The 14,157-nt window shown below is 42.9% G+C and overlaps 1 protein-coding gene across 3 annotated transcripts in view; it reads left to right on the top strand.

The window, feature by feature from the left end:
* Positions 1-14,157, top strand: part of LCP1 (lymphocyte cytosolic protein 1) — a 52,548-nt gene that overhangs the window by 18,227 nt on the left and 20,164 nt on the right. For all 3 annotated transcript variants that reach the window (XM_019447540.2, XM_053899398.1, XM_053899396.1), the window contains exons 2-9: positions 2,198-2,284; positions 2,870-3,033; positions 3,202-3,331; positions 5,008-5,140; positions 7,614-7,695; positions 9,545-9,710; positions 11,536-11,678; positions 13,921-14,016. In XM_019447540.2, the coding sequence (XP_019303085.1) occupies positions 2,221-2,284; positions 2,870-3,033; positions 3,202-3,331; positions 5,008-5,140; positions 7,614-7,695; positions 9,545-9,710; positions 11,536-11,678; positions 13,921-14,016 (978 nt within the window). In that variant the 5' untranslated portion in view covers positions 2,198-2,220. The remainder of the gene's footprint in view (positions 1-2,197; positions 2,285-2,869; positions 3,034-3,201; positions 3,332-5,007; positions 5,141-7,613; positions 7,696-9,544; positions 9,711-11,535; positions 11,679-13,920; positions 14,017-14,157) is intronic.

Raw genomic sequence — 14,157 nt, 5'->3', positions numbered from 1 at the left:
TTTTACCTTCCTTCAGAGAACCCAGTGAACCTTTTTAGATACATGAGGCAACTAATAAAATTATTATTGATAATAAAACATATTTTTAGAGGAATTGAAATAGCAACAGTATCTAATTCTCTGATTTTCTTTTTTAAATGTTTATTTTGATTATCAAGGGAGGGACAGAGAGAGAGGGAGACACAAATCTGAAGCAGGCTCCAGGCCCTGAGTTGTCAGCCCAGAGCCCGACGCGGGGCTTGAACTCACGGACCTCGAGATCATGACCTGAGCCCCAGTCGGATGATTGACCGACTGAGCTACCCAGGCACCTCTAAGCCTTTGACTTTCAAATCATGCTCCCTGGAGTTCCTACTGGTACATAAGCTCACAGGAAGTGGGATAGTAGACGCAGGGGAACATTTGAATTTCTTCAGCCAACGCCTCTCAGAGTTGTTATTTTGTCTTGTTTGCTTCAATCTACATGTAAAGCTTCTGTTAACAAAGGATTTGGGGGGAAACCAAAGTTTGACGCCACCAATATGTGTACATAACAAAAGAGTAAGTTGGTGGATAAGCCAAATTGAGCGTAAGGCATTTTTGAACTATAGATCTAAGTGTTAAGCTTGCTTCCCTTTTTATGTGGTTGCTGATTGGTTGGCACTGAGAACAAGTATAGCACTATAAAATGCTGTGAAAACATAGAAAAGGAAATTCATTTAAAGTAATATCCTGTAACAAATGTGAAATATGTTTTTTAAATGTTTGTTTATTTTTGAGAGAGAGAGAGAGAGAGAGAGAGAGAGCAGGGCAGGGGCAGGGAGAGAGGGAGACAGAGAATCGCAAGCAGGCTCCACAGTGTCCGTGGCAGAGCCGGATGTTGGGCTCAGTCCCATGAACCATGAGATCATGACCTGAGCTGAAATCAAGAGTCAGACGCTTAACTGACTGAGCCACCCAGGCATTTCACAGATGTAACATATTTGCAAAACATCAGTAACTTCACTGAAATGCTCAAATTATAATTACATGTAAAAATACCCCATCATCCGCACTCCCACCCTGCTTATCCCTTCACCACCAGGAAATCCAGCAAGCTTTAGTGGAACTGCAATTTCAAATATTCTGGTGTGGATTAGCTAGGGGCATGGAGAATATAATCCGTTTTCTGTTTCATTCTCTTTCTACCCACTAGAGGGCAGCAATAAAGCACAGGGAAGGGGAAATTAACTCCAGCGCTGGCATTTAAGTTTTCCCAGCAAGACTAGCCTTTCCGAAAACAAGAACACCTAGAAAGTCCCTGAGATTCCCACATATGAATTATTAGAGGGTCAGGTTCCCTTCCCCTTTCCCTCAATATTGAGAGAACTTTGAAAACTCCCTTTGAAGTTATAAAAGTTACCTGTTGGCTTGGCCAAACATACTAATTGTAAATGTGAACATGACATCATCTCTAAAAAAGGCATTTATGTAAAAGTTAAGTGTTATAGTGGTATATTTCCATGCAGCACACGACTCCAAGACTTAGTGATTTACCACAACAGTCATTTTACCGTATCTCTCGATTCTGTTCACTGGGCACAGCTGGGTGGTTTTTCTGTTTTGTGTGATTTGACGGGGGACCGTGGACATCTAGGGTCTCAAATTAGCTGGAATGTCCAAAGTGGCCTACTCCGTGTGTAATTGTAAAAGATCCGCGTGTAGAATTTCTGGTGCCTGGCGGTTGAGGCTAGCTGTCAGCTGGGAGCCCAGCAGGGACAGGTGAGCAGAGTACCCGGTCCTTCGTTGGCTTCTTCATGCGGGTTGGACATCTCAGAGCATGGCACTTGGTTTCCAAGAGGGAATATCCTAAGACTGAGCGTTCCCAAAGGAAGGAGCCAGAAGGTTCCAGTCCCAGACATGGCTCCTGCTGCCTCCTCAATGGTCAAAGCAGACACAGGGTCAGCCCAGGTTCAAGGGGGAGGGAATCAGCTCCGGCTCCTGATGTGGAACAGTCTGTAGACCCAGGGAGAGGAGGGAGTGGTGAGGGCCAATTGGAGGCCACGTGGACGGTTAAGAATAAGGGAAGATATGGAGACATATGGGGAAGATATGTATAAATCGTGAGGGATACGGAGGGATATTTTCTTCATTTGATAAATGGAAATTGCTGCTTACTGTGGTACTTTAAGAGTTAAGACGCACGGAAGTCATTCCTTATGTTCTTCTCCTTCCTCAGATCTGTTGCCGAAAGCAATAAAAATGGCCAGAGGATCAGTGTCCGATGAAGAAATGATGGAGCTCAGAGAAGCTTTTGCCAAAGTTGGTGAGCAGGCCTGCAGCTCGAGTCACATGATTCTCTTCTTTGCTGAGTAGCTTCAGGACAGATTCAGTGAATCGGTAACATGAGCCAAATAGCGGAAGTGAAAGGAATACAGCGGTATTGGTTAGAGGAGCTGAGGGAACTTAATTTTGAAACATCTGCTTTAGGAAGATGGCTTCTTTCTCTATCAAAACATGGAATATGGACCCTCTCACCCCTGCCGCTTTTCTCATATTCTTATCTGGTCTGATTTCCTTGGTTTCCTTTGCTTTTCTGCTATTCCATACTCTGGCTTTGTATCTCTAAGCTTGTGATGTATTTTCCCGTCTCTTTCTGTAAAAGTCTCTTCAGATTCTGTTGCCAGAACCTCTGCTGTGACGTTATGACGCGTGGATGTTGGAAGTGACGCTAGTGCCCCTCCCCGGTAGAAACAGGCCTCTTGCGAGACTCTGACTCTCGCATGGGGTCAGGCTGCGACCCCCGAATGATTGCCCCTCCAGCCCACTCACCTCCCGTCTCGCCTTCCCCCACCCCTTTATCCTGTTTCCTGAACTCCCCTGAAACTTCAAGTCCTCTCTTGCCTTGCAGATACCGATGGCAATGGGTACATCAGCTGCAACGAGTTGAATGATTTGTTCAAGGCTGCTTGCCTGCCTCTGCCTGGGTACAAAGTGAGAGAAATTACAGAAAACCTGATGGCTACAGGTGATCTGGACCAGGATGGGAGGATCAGCTTTGATGAGTTTATCAAGGTGGGTACGAGGCAGGACGCACGGAGATGCGTTTGAAGCTTAGAGCCTCAACCTGAGAAATATCCAGAAATGGATTCCCACCCTCCCCGCCTCACTATTACATATTCTTCCCTTTGGGATTCTCTTGATCACAGATAGGGTTTCTAAAGATACATTCCATTTTTGCAGGTTTTCCATGGCCTGAAAAGCACAGAGGTTGCCAAGACCTTTAGGAAGGCGATCAACAAGAAGGAAGGCATCTGTGCGATCGGTGGTACTTCGGAGCAGTCCAGCGTCGGCACCCAGCACTCGTATTCAGGTGCGCTGTCCCAGCGGAAGTGGGGAGGGTGCTGGCACGAGGAGAGACTGGGGGGGTAGCGGGAGAGGGAGCCATATGGAAAGGATCCGTGCCTTCTGGGGCTCCACCTTCTAAACTCAGTGTGAAACCTAAGGGGTGCAAACCGACACAGAAGCCAACGCGAGTGTATTGACTACTGCCTGTTTCCCTGTGGTTGGCGGGCTAATTCCAGGGACGTGATGGAGGAGGAGCAAACCTAGTTCTAGGTAGAGTCCAATACCAAGTAATCTCAACAGCATTGAAAGAATACATTGAATGGAAACCAATTTGACAATAAACTTCATATATTGAAAGAAAAATACATTGAGGCTGGAGGGTATTATGCTAAATGAAATTAGTCAGTCAGAGAAAGACAAATGTCACATGACTTCACTCATACGAGGACTTTAAGAGACAAAACAGATGAACATAAGGGAAGGGAAACAAAAATAATATAAAAACAGGGAGCGGGACAAAATGTCACAGAGTCATAAACATGGAGAACAAACAGAGGGTTAATGGGCTGTGGGAGGGGGGCTGGGCTAAAAGGGGAAGGGGCACTAAGGAATCTACTCCTGAAATCGTTGTCGCACTATATGCTAATTTGGATGTAAATTTTAAAAAATTAAATAAATAAATAAATACATACATACATAAATAATACATTGAGGCTGCCAGAATTCCTTTATAAATCTTTTGGATAAAATGAACTATTCAGGCTTGTATCTCCTCCACGCTTCATGATTATTCTCAATGCCCACTGATGGGTCAAGAATATTATGTTTTTACTGATTTGGAAGGAAACTGTGTATTTATTTTACAGGCTGCCATCCAACAGCCCTAATGGAAACTATTAAAAATTCAAACGGTACAGTAATCCAACGAATCCCAAACTGAGTTCTTTAACACGTTAGTGGATCTTAAAGATAAGTTCATGGTTAAGTACCATTTGTGATCGTGAAGGCAGTGTTTAACCTTTTACTTTTAAATACAGAAATCATATAAATATGCATTATGAATATTCAAGACAATGAAGACTCGAACTTTGGTGACTCGGGATTCTTCTGTGTTTCCAGTGACACACAATTTGGGAAACACCGTACTGGGCTGTAAGGCATAGCGTGAGGTTTCATTAAAACTTCTGAAATCAACTTCTGGCAGCTTTATTGATAAGAAAGAAAGATTATATCACACAGGATTTTATTTCATAACAATTATATACAGAAGCTCAAAGATTTTGTAGGGATTATCTGTGATCATCTCACATTTAAATTGGCTGGGCTGAAGGCAGCCGCTGAGTTTTATCCTGTAAGCATTAGATCACATTCATATTTAAATTGTATCTAAATATAAATAAAATATATCTCTAACGTTTACAAATATAGTTACATGTTATATATCTATTATATCTAATATATAATAATTAGATATTATTAAATCTGCTTGCCATATGTTTAATGACTTGGAGTGAATAGAGGTCCTGTGCCTGGTCCCCAAGTCACTGAGATTTTTCAGCGTCAATCAACGTAAGATGATAGGATAAGGGACCAGATAGCATCTCAATGGCTCTCCTGGGCATGGCAATCTGAGATCCATGTACATAATTTTATGTCAGATTTTCACTTTGCAAATAAGCCATTTTTATCATTTACTTGCAGAGGAAGAGAAGTTTGCCTTTGTCAACTGGATAAACAAAGCCCTGGAAAATGACCCTGACTGTCGACATGTTATCCCAATGAATCCAAACACAAATGATCTCTTCAGTGCCGTGGGAGATGGCATTGTCCTTTGGTAAATAACGCTTCCTTCTTGGTTTCTAAGACCTTCCTGGAATTTTCTGGAATACCGGCAGTTGATTGTCTTTATCCTAGGCCAGCGTCCTTTGGCGCTCAGCGGGACTTGAAATGCTTTCTGCACTTGCACTTGGCAGGTCCCGGAAAGCAAACTAATTTCAAAAGCAACTTATAACGAGACACGTAAAGCTGCTGTTGCTTGGTTGGAGGGGAGGGATGCACAGTATACAGACAAACACAGGTGGAGATACAATAATACAAGGTCAAAAGCAATTACTTTTGGAACATATGCCACTTGGCTTCATCTGAAAGTACCTAGATTCAGCATAGCAGCGTGATGATTGAAGCAACCCAGTGCCAGTCCTTATGCAGAGACTTTTGAGTGGTACGTACAAACATGCAATTCAAATGCTGAGGACACCTGGAAAAAGAGGAATGCATTCTGTTTGCGGAAGGCCTCTACAACAATTGGTCCTCATGGTGTCTTTGAAATACTTCTGTAGCTCTTGCTTTAGCAGCTTCTAATGCCATTGTAAGACACGGTATTAATGAAAGAAAGGGCTTGGAATAGCCAATCCCAGGTGAGCTCAGGAGTTGAAGGGAAGGATGGATGGGCAAGATTTAAAACCCCCTCTTCCCTGCTCTGAGCAGGGCAATTCTGCTTTTGGTATTTTATTTATTAGAGTTCACCATGAGATTTCATTTTTAAAAATTTCAACTGCCAAAAAAAAAAAAAGACATACAAAATGTAGGCAGGAGCAAATCCTAATTCCTTCGGTTGGCCCACAAAGCACCCCATCATCTTCCCTCAGTCTCCTGCTAGCTTTACCTCCCAAGACCCCCATGACTCAGGGACCCAGCGTGGGACACTGAGTGAATGGCTGCGGGAATGGCTACATCAGCAACCATACTTACTCTTCCCCGTACACGTCCTGCTCATAACTGTAACTGTGGCTTTGCCTTTTATTCTCCTTTTTAAGAATGCCTTTCCATGGGGGTGCCTTGGTGGCTCAGTTGGTTAAGCATCTGACTCTTGGTTTTGGCTTAGGTCACGATCTCATGGTTCGTGAGATCAAGCCCCACGTCGGGCTCTGTGCTGACAGTGCAGAGCCGGCTTGGGATTCTGTCTGTCTCTCCCTGTCTCTCTCTGTCCCTTCGCTGTTCACACACACTCTACCTGAAAATAAACATATTCTAAAAAAAAAAAAAAAAAAAAGAATGCCCTTCCCATCATATCCTCCTATGGAAATCCATTTACCATGATAGTTTTTGGTCTATTCCAATCCTCCGGTGGTCTCTCCCTTCAATGGATTCTTAAAGCGCATATTCGTGGTACTTTGGGAGCCATCATAATGTTCTTCTTTTGGACTGTTGGGTAACTTTTCATATCGATATATTTTGTCTCCATAATTGGACCATAAGCTTTTCAAGAGCAAGGTTACCTTATACTTTCTGAACCACCCCTCCCTCCTACCATTTCCCAAGGCTTCTAGTTCACCAACAGCTTCAGATTTTTCAAATAATAATTTAGGGGTTGGTTTTGCCTGAATCGCAGTAAAGTATCTTTTATTTAAATATATGGAAACACACACACACACACACACACACACACACACACACGACAAAGTTACGGAAATACATCTTTAAAGGCCACCCCAAAAAAAGGCAGTTGCATAAAAATTGTTAGGAAAAAATGTTAATGCTGATTTCTCATTAGACACAAATAGCCAGGGTCAAGTTTACAAGTCTTTGAATTTGTTGTTGTTCCTTTGGATTTGGTTTTTCAACTTCCTTTCTTTAAATAAAGTGGAGGTGACCTAAGGAAATGTATTTTTTATGCTCCACTGAAGTTGTTAAATGAATGCTAAATGAGTCAAATCAGTTTTTCATAAATAATAACTGCTCACTGCAGATGTCTGATCAATATATTAGACACTTCCCTGGGTGAAATTTCTCCAGCATTGATACAACAGTGGGTGTAACAGGTACAGCAGAGTATAAAACATTTTATCATCCACTTAGTTAAAAGTATAGAGTTCCACCAAGTGTCAGATAGAAATTTCGACATTACATGAGCTCAGAAGTGTATAGATGGTCATTTATATAGTGGGGACAATTTTCACAGCTGAGAAAGCAAAGCACTCCTGGTGAATTTGCCTTGGCTTTCTACCCAGAATTTCCTAATATGCTAAAGAAACCAGGATGATTTCGCAGCTTGTTAGGTACATGAATAAAGCGGGGTCCTTATTGCCTGCCTCAGTATATTAGTATGATTTCAGGAACATTAACCTTTCCCATAGATAGTGTGAATCTAGTCAAAATCGCATAACTGATTTGATATCGAAACACTGGGTCACACGAATTATATCGTGGTCTTACGTGTTTCTGGTATTGCTAGAATTCAAATTCAATATTACTGGACTCTGTCATTCGGAAGCCAGCTTTCTTTAATTTAATTGTTTCTTTCTCAGTAAAATGATCAACCTCTCAGTGCCAGACACAATTGATGAAAGAACAATCAACAAAAAGAAACTCACCCCCTTCACCATTCAGGTAGGTCTTCTCTCCGTTACCGAAATATAGGATTGTGTTTGGGATGCGTGAGCCCCGGAACTGCAGAGTCAGCCTTTTCCGGGGGCTTGGCCATTATTCCAGAACTCAGGTTTGCGGCTGGTGATTTGTCATGACTAGCGGGACAGAGAAAGACGTTTTGTTTTTGTCTTTCATTAACAGAGCAGGGGGGCCGGGGAGGGGGACCATATGTGGGACATTAGCAGTAGTGGCCGGGCGTCGTTTGTTTTGGCAATTATGAATACAATTCACATTGGCTAAAGTTTCAACTCAGACTTTCCCTAGCAGTTTATCTTTGAGCTGATGCCAAACATGCAGCATTTTAGCTGAAAAGATAAGCCTTTCTAAGAATTGAAGGGCTGAGAGACGGGAAATGCTCTGGCAGCCTCCCAGTGGTATTGGCCACGGCCACTGGTGTGATAAATATAACCTGGTTTTATGCCTTCAATTTGTGAATTAACTGGAACGGTAACCAGTGGTTAAGTAAGCCGTATTTCTATGTTCTGTCCCAGCGTTTTAACATTATTGTGATTCTCTCGTTCTGGAACCGTGTCTCACTACTTAAATCATGAACAATATATTATGCCGTTTGGCGTAAGCAACGCCGTGTACTTTTAACATGCGAGGGGTAACCAAAGTGAGAACGATGATTAACCATATATGAACGTGCTTACTGTTAAATTTAACCTTGAGGTTAAATTTTAATCTTGGCCATAAATAGAAACGGTGTTTTTATTCATCATTTGAGCTCTCCACCAAGGCAAAACCCCACTTTATTCCCCCCCCCCCAATAGTTCCAAGTCACCGGTAGCCTGTGTTTCGTTTTTAGTTTGTCATAAAAACGACTTCTGTACATCCCTACCTCAAAATCTTCTCCTTTGCGGACCCAAGAAGAGGATATAGATTCTAGGCTGAAAATGTCATTGATTCTATTCCAACCGTGTTTGAGATACATCACGTGTGTTGTTGCTAGTTCTAAGAACGGGTGGTCTAGGGGCGCCTGGGTGGCTCAGTCGGTTGAGCGGCTGACTTCGGCTCAGGTCACGATCTCACAGTCCGTGAGTTTGAGCCCCGCGTCGGGCTCTGTGCTGACAGCTCAGAGCCTAGAGCCTGTTTCGGATTCTGTGTCTCCCTCTCTCTGACCCTCCCCTGTTCATGCTCTGTCTCTCTCTGTCTCAAAAATAAATATATGTTAAAAAAAAATTAAAAAAAAAAAAAAAAGAACAGGTGGTCTATATTTGTATGTGTGCATGTGTGTGTGAGTGTGTGTAGGTGTATGTGTACTTAAGGTCCCTAGTATTATGGATACTCAGTAAATTGTCTTAGTGAACACCACTCTCTCTTTCCCAGGAATTTGATTTTTATCTTTTTCATTCCCTTAATACCCAATCTGAAAGTCAAAAAGCTGTTTTGTTACTCTCTTTTATGACCTTGATTTACATCAACACTTGTGCTATTAATGATAGCCAGTGACAAGACAATGACCACCCTCAAAGGTACCCCTCTCTGTCTGGCCCAGTGGGGATGTTGAGTGGGTAGGCTCCATCACAGGGCAAAATAGAAAAATGGAACACTCTTTAGTTTCCTCCGGCCCAGGGTGGGCCTTCAACTCAGGGAGCCGGTTTGATTGAACAGACACCGCTTATAAGCCCAGTGCCTGGGTTTCTCTGAAAGATTTCCTCTTTCAGGTGTTACTGCTTTTTTTCGATGTTAAAGTCTAGTGAAGACCAGGCCTCTAGACCTGTGAACTTTCCAGAAGCAAAACATTGTTGTCGACCGTTTTGCCATCTGCAAAGTCAAAACTGAAATTTGTACAACTTTCCTCCCTCAGGAGAATCTGAACCTGGCTCTGAATTCTGCCTCAGCCATTGGATGCCACGTGGTTAACATCGGGGCTGAGGACTTGAAGGAGGGGAAGCCTTACCTGGTCCTGGGACTTCTGTGGCAGGTCATCAAGATTGGGTTGTTTGCGGACATCGAACTCAGCAGAAATGAAGGTATGAACTAAGCCACAGATGTTATTAATGGCGTGGCTTTTTATTAATGGATGCGCGGGGGGCTGTAGGAGGAAGATGTCAGGAATACTCAAGCCCAGAATCCCCAGTTTTTGAAAACTGTGGTTATATTGAATCTGTTGCATTAATGTAACAGTTTTTGTCCACACTGACCAGGCTTTTTAAAAGGACAGAGCAAAAGCTTTTTAAGACCACAGGCTAATAATAATGCTTGTTTAGAACCTAGAGCTCAGTCTGGCTGTCTGGGATCCAACCTCAAGAGCTTTTCTGGGTTCACTTTGCCTTTAGAATACTTTGTAACAAAATAGACAACTTCTTTTAACTTGTGTTTTATGAAGCAGTTCTCATTCATATACTGCAGTGACAGCACCAGATGAGGAGAAACGTGGTCTTATTTCTTAACCAAGACTGTGGAGGATTGCATTGAGGGTTTCAGAGTTCTCAGCTAAATATTGTAGCTGTCAGTCTTAGCCTGTCTGCTTCGGCACCCTCTCTCATTTAAACAATCACAGCCCCGTTGTTTAGACAGAAGCAGCAGATTGTGATAAGAATAAACTGAGGGTTGATGGGGGGTGGGAGGGAGGGGAAAGTGGGTGATGGGCATTGAGGACGGCACCTGTTGGGATGAGCACTGGGTGTTGTATGGAAACCAATTTGACGATAAATTTCACATTAACATAAAATAAAATAAAAGGATAGGGAAGTATAATCCTCCTGGAAGTAAAGGAGATCCCAAAATTGAATAAAAAAAAAAAGAATCATACAAAAAACAGGGTTACCTTTTAGTTTTCTGGTACAGATCCCAAGAATATGAAATCTGTAGCCAGATTCTAATCTTTAGTTATATATACTTTCTAATTTCTATCTCCAAATCATAATAACCCCTGAAGAATCCTGGGTTGCTATTTTTAAACCAATATATTCAGCATGATATAGAGTAGAAAAAGCAAATAGGAAACTTAGAACCCACGAGAAAGAATATTGATTTGTAAATTATGACCTCAACTGCATTTAGACCTTCTAGCCGAGCAAAACCCATTTATTCAGCAGGGAAAAATAGAGGAAAGAGTTGATTACACTTTTTGAGATGCTAATAATGATTCGAGCGAGCATTTGAAATACAAAACACCTATGGGAATAGCGAGAGGACAGTTGTCATTATTATAAACATTTTTTTAATGTTTACTTATTTTTGACACACACACACACACACACACACACACACACACACACACACACACACAGCATCAGCAGGGGAGGGGCAGAGATAGAGGGAGACACAGAATCCGAAGCAGGCTCTAGGCTCCGAGCTGTCAGCACAGAGTCCCACACGGGGTTCGAACTCACGAACCGCAAGATCGTGACCTGAGCCGAAGTCAGATGCTTAACCGACTGAGCCACCCAGGTGCCCCACAATTGTCATTATTATGAAATCGATCTCTTCAAAGCAAAACTGTTGGCATATTGTGAAACGTGGTCCAATGGAGCCAGAGGAGCGTTCTGAGCCGGTAGTCTTGGTTGTTTCTGCGTCCCTGCCCTGGTGCTCCTAGGCACAGCTTCGAGATTCACTGGCGACTTGCCTTTCCCACCTGAAAAATGAGGACAATAGATAAGCTCGCAATACCTTACATTTCTTTTCAGGGAATGATCATAAAGCGTTTATTCCGTGGGACAGGCTTATCAGTACCTTTACCCCAGAGAAATAACATTGCCACGTTGGCTTTCCGGAAGAGCCCAGTGAAAGTTGTAACTGCCCCCCTCAGCTATCCCCTGGATTTATCTTTCTTCGGCTTTTGTCCTTCTTCAGCTCTGATTGCTCTTTTGAGAGAAGGGGAGAGTCTGGAAGACCTGATGAAACTCTCCCCTGAGGAGCTCCTGCTGAGGTGGGCTAATTACCACCTGGAAAACGCAGGCTGCAACAAAATCAGCAACTTCAGTACAGACATCAAGGTAGGAGGCGTGTGCAGGGAAGGGGGATTGGGCGTTAGTGGAGAAAAGGCAAAGACTCGAGGCTACCTTCTGTCACTTCAGAAGCGCTAGGGTTAGTGAGAGGGTGGCTGGTGTCCTGGGAACTGCTCGATCCTGTCCAGGGTCCTTGTGCCGCTCTCCCTTGGGGCCCCACGCAGATCTGTCCAAGGTCCTAGTGACTTGGATGCAGCGGCCTCCAAGGGAGATGGGCCTGTCTGGAGCCAGAATGTCAGCAAGTGGAGGGAGGGAAGGGCGAGAGGTAAGACGGCTTTTCAAGGAGGAGGGTACGTGTAGGACTGTGATGCCTTTCTCATGTTATCAGTGGGAGCATCAGATGAGAAGCCTTTCAAAAAAAAAAATGAGGATTACTCTTCGAATTACGCGAAGAATACCAAACACAGTATCTCGTGCACGCTAGGTACCGTCCTACCTGCTTTATACATGCATTGGCTCATGTGATCCTCACAATAAACCTTTGAGATAAAAATTACTATTTTCTCATTTGACAGATAAGGAGACTGAGGTTAAAGAGAATTTAGGTACATGGTTCAAGTTCGCATAGCTGGGGAACGAGATCAGGATTCAGATCCGGCAGTCACGGGGACTCCATGGCCCCCATCTTTGACCATCGGACTTACCGCCTCTCTAAAACAACTCGCGGATTTCTTGAAAGGTTTTCATTTGCAGAAACCAGAGTGGTTTTTAGAAGCTAATGATCCTGGAAACCATCTGCAATGAGAATTCACCCCAGGGCATGTAGAAGGGCGGGCAGTCCCACAACAGAGATCCAAAGGGGGGAAAGGCTGAGGGAAGCATGCACTGTTTCAAAACTTGGTGAAAAGTTCCACGTCAAGGTGAAGGACAGGTGTTGACATTGAAGACGGATGTGCTGAGGTAGAAAGAGCTTAAGGAGATGTCAGGAAGATCATAAGGCACTCCCTAGTAGTAAACGGTGTGAGATGCTAGGGTGCAGCATGAGAAAAACATTTCAGTCTCCGCCTTCTCAAAAGCTAAAGAAATTTTCTCCCAAGAGCTGGAGGAAAGGTCACATGCTCACCAAAAGTCAACCCAGGTTTATATTTCTTTAAGTGACAGCTTCCCCCTGCTGTGGACTCAGTGGCTGCCAGGCCTGGTGCCAGTTAGACTGAAGCTTCTAGATGGGAAGTCCCAGATTCTTTAGGACCTAAGCTAATCATGCAAAATTAATTTTTCTAACTCTACAATTTTCACTAGTTATTAATAGTCTAGCTACCACCAACCAAAGAGGGGTTTAACTGGAGCCGGACAGCAGCATTATCTTCCTTTCGTCCCAACAGTTAAGCTCTGCACCTGTTTCAGCCAGAATTTTCAAGCTTTTCATCCCAAAATTAGGCTGCTTTATCTGAGCCATAAATGTATCTGATTTCCCATCACTAAAAACTGCATTTTTTAGAATAATAACCATTGGAACTAGCAAGCTGAGCATATACAAGGGTTGTGCCTGTGATCAAAGAACAGCTGTATCCCGTCCAAGGTCAGTGCTGTGACGTATGTCAGAGCATCTGGCAACTTTGGGGGGTTTCAATCATACGAAGTCAGCACAGGTGGGGAGAACACCCGCCCCTGAGTGAGTGAGAAAGGTTTATTAGTATATCCAATCTGCTAAAAATTTAGCCGTCTTTTTCAACTTTGTGGTAAACGTTAAATGCACTTGTCGTAGTAATATCTCCTTTTATGTAAAGATTGTTTGTGAATGCTTCAACCTTCTGTCTCTGAAATCTTTCTTTTTCTTTTGCTGATTGTCCATTTAAATGTATTTTTAAACTCTGCTTTAAACTTCTGCTTCCTTTTCCTGTCACTTTTTTTTTTTTAAATTAAACCTTAGCTGACTGACTTCTACAGCAATATAAAGGTATATATATTTTTCTGTATACAATTTAATACATATACATAAAGTATTTTTCTCCCCTAAGAACAACAGAGTGGCATTTGCCTCTTTGGATTGCCTTGTGTGTATGTCGTATATTTGTTACACTCCTTTTACAAAGAAAGTCCAATATGGTATGTAAACAGACAAATCGAAAATTCAAATTAGTGAATGTTTCCAGCTTTGTTAATTAAGTTGCATTCTCGAATGACAGTCCAATAAGAAAATAGAATATGTTTGCTTTGGGGAAATTATTGTCGTGCTAAGTATGTAATTAGCTGCGCTGTTTTGAAATTGTAATTTCTTAATTTCTCACAGGACTCAAAAGCTTATTACCACCTGCTTGAACAGGTGGCTCCGAAAGGAGATGAAGAAGGTATTCCCGCTGTTGTTATTGACATGTCAGGACTCAGGGTAAGACCATGTCCAAAGTTGCATTTAGAGGACATGATGTTGTTGGGAGCTCTGTCGCCCCGCATGACGTTGACTCCGGGGCTCCGCGAGTGGATATCTCTGCATAAAGCCCTGCTAAGGCCGTTAACAACAGTTAATGGT

This window comes from Panthera pardus, unplaced genomic scaffold (assembly GCF_024362965.1).
Source record: "Panthera pardus isolate Hobbes unplaced genomic scaffold, ASM2436296v1 HiC_scaffold_1, whole genome shotgun sequence".
NCBI lineage: Eukaryota > Metazoa > Chordata > Mammalia > Carnivora > Felidae > Panthera > Panthera pardus.
This window is presented reverse-complemented; position numbering and strand designations above follow the sequence as displayed.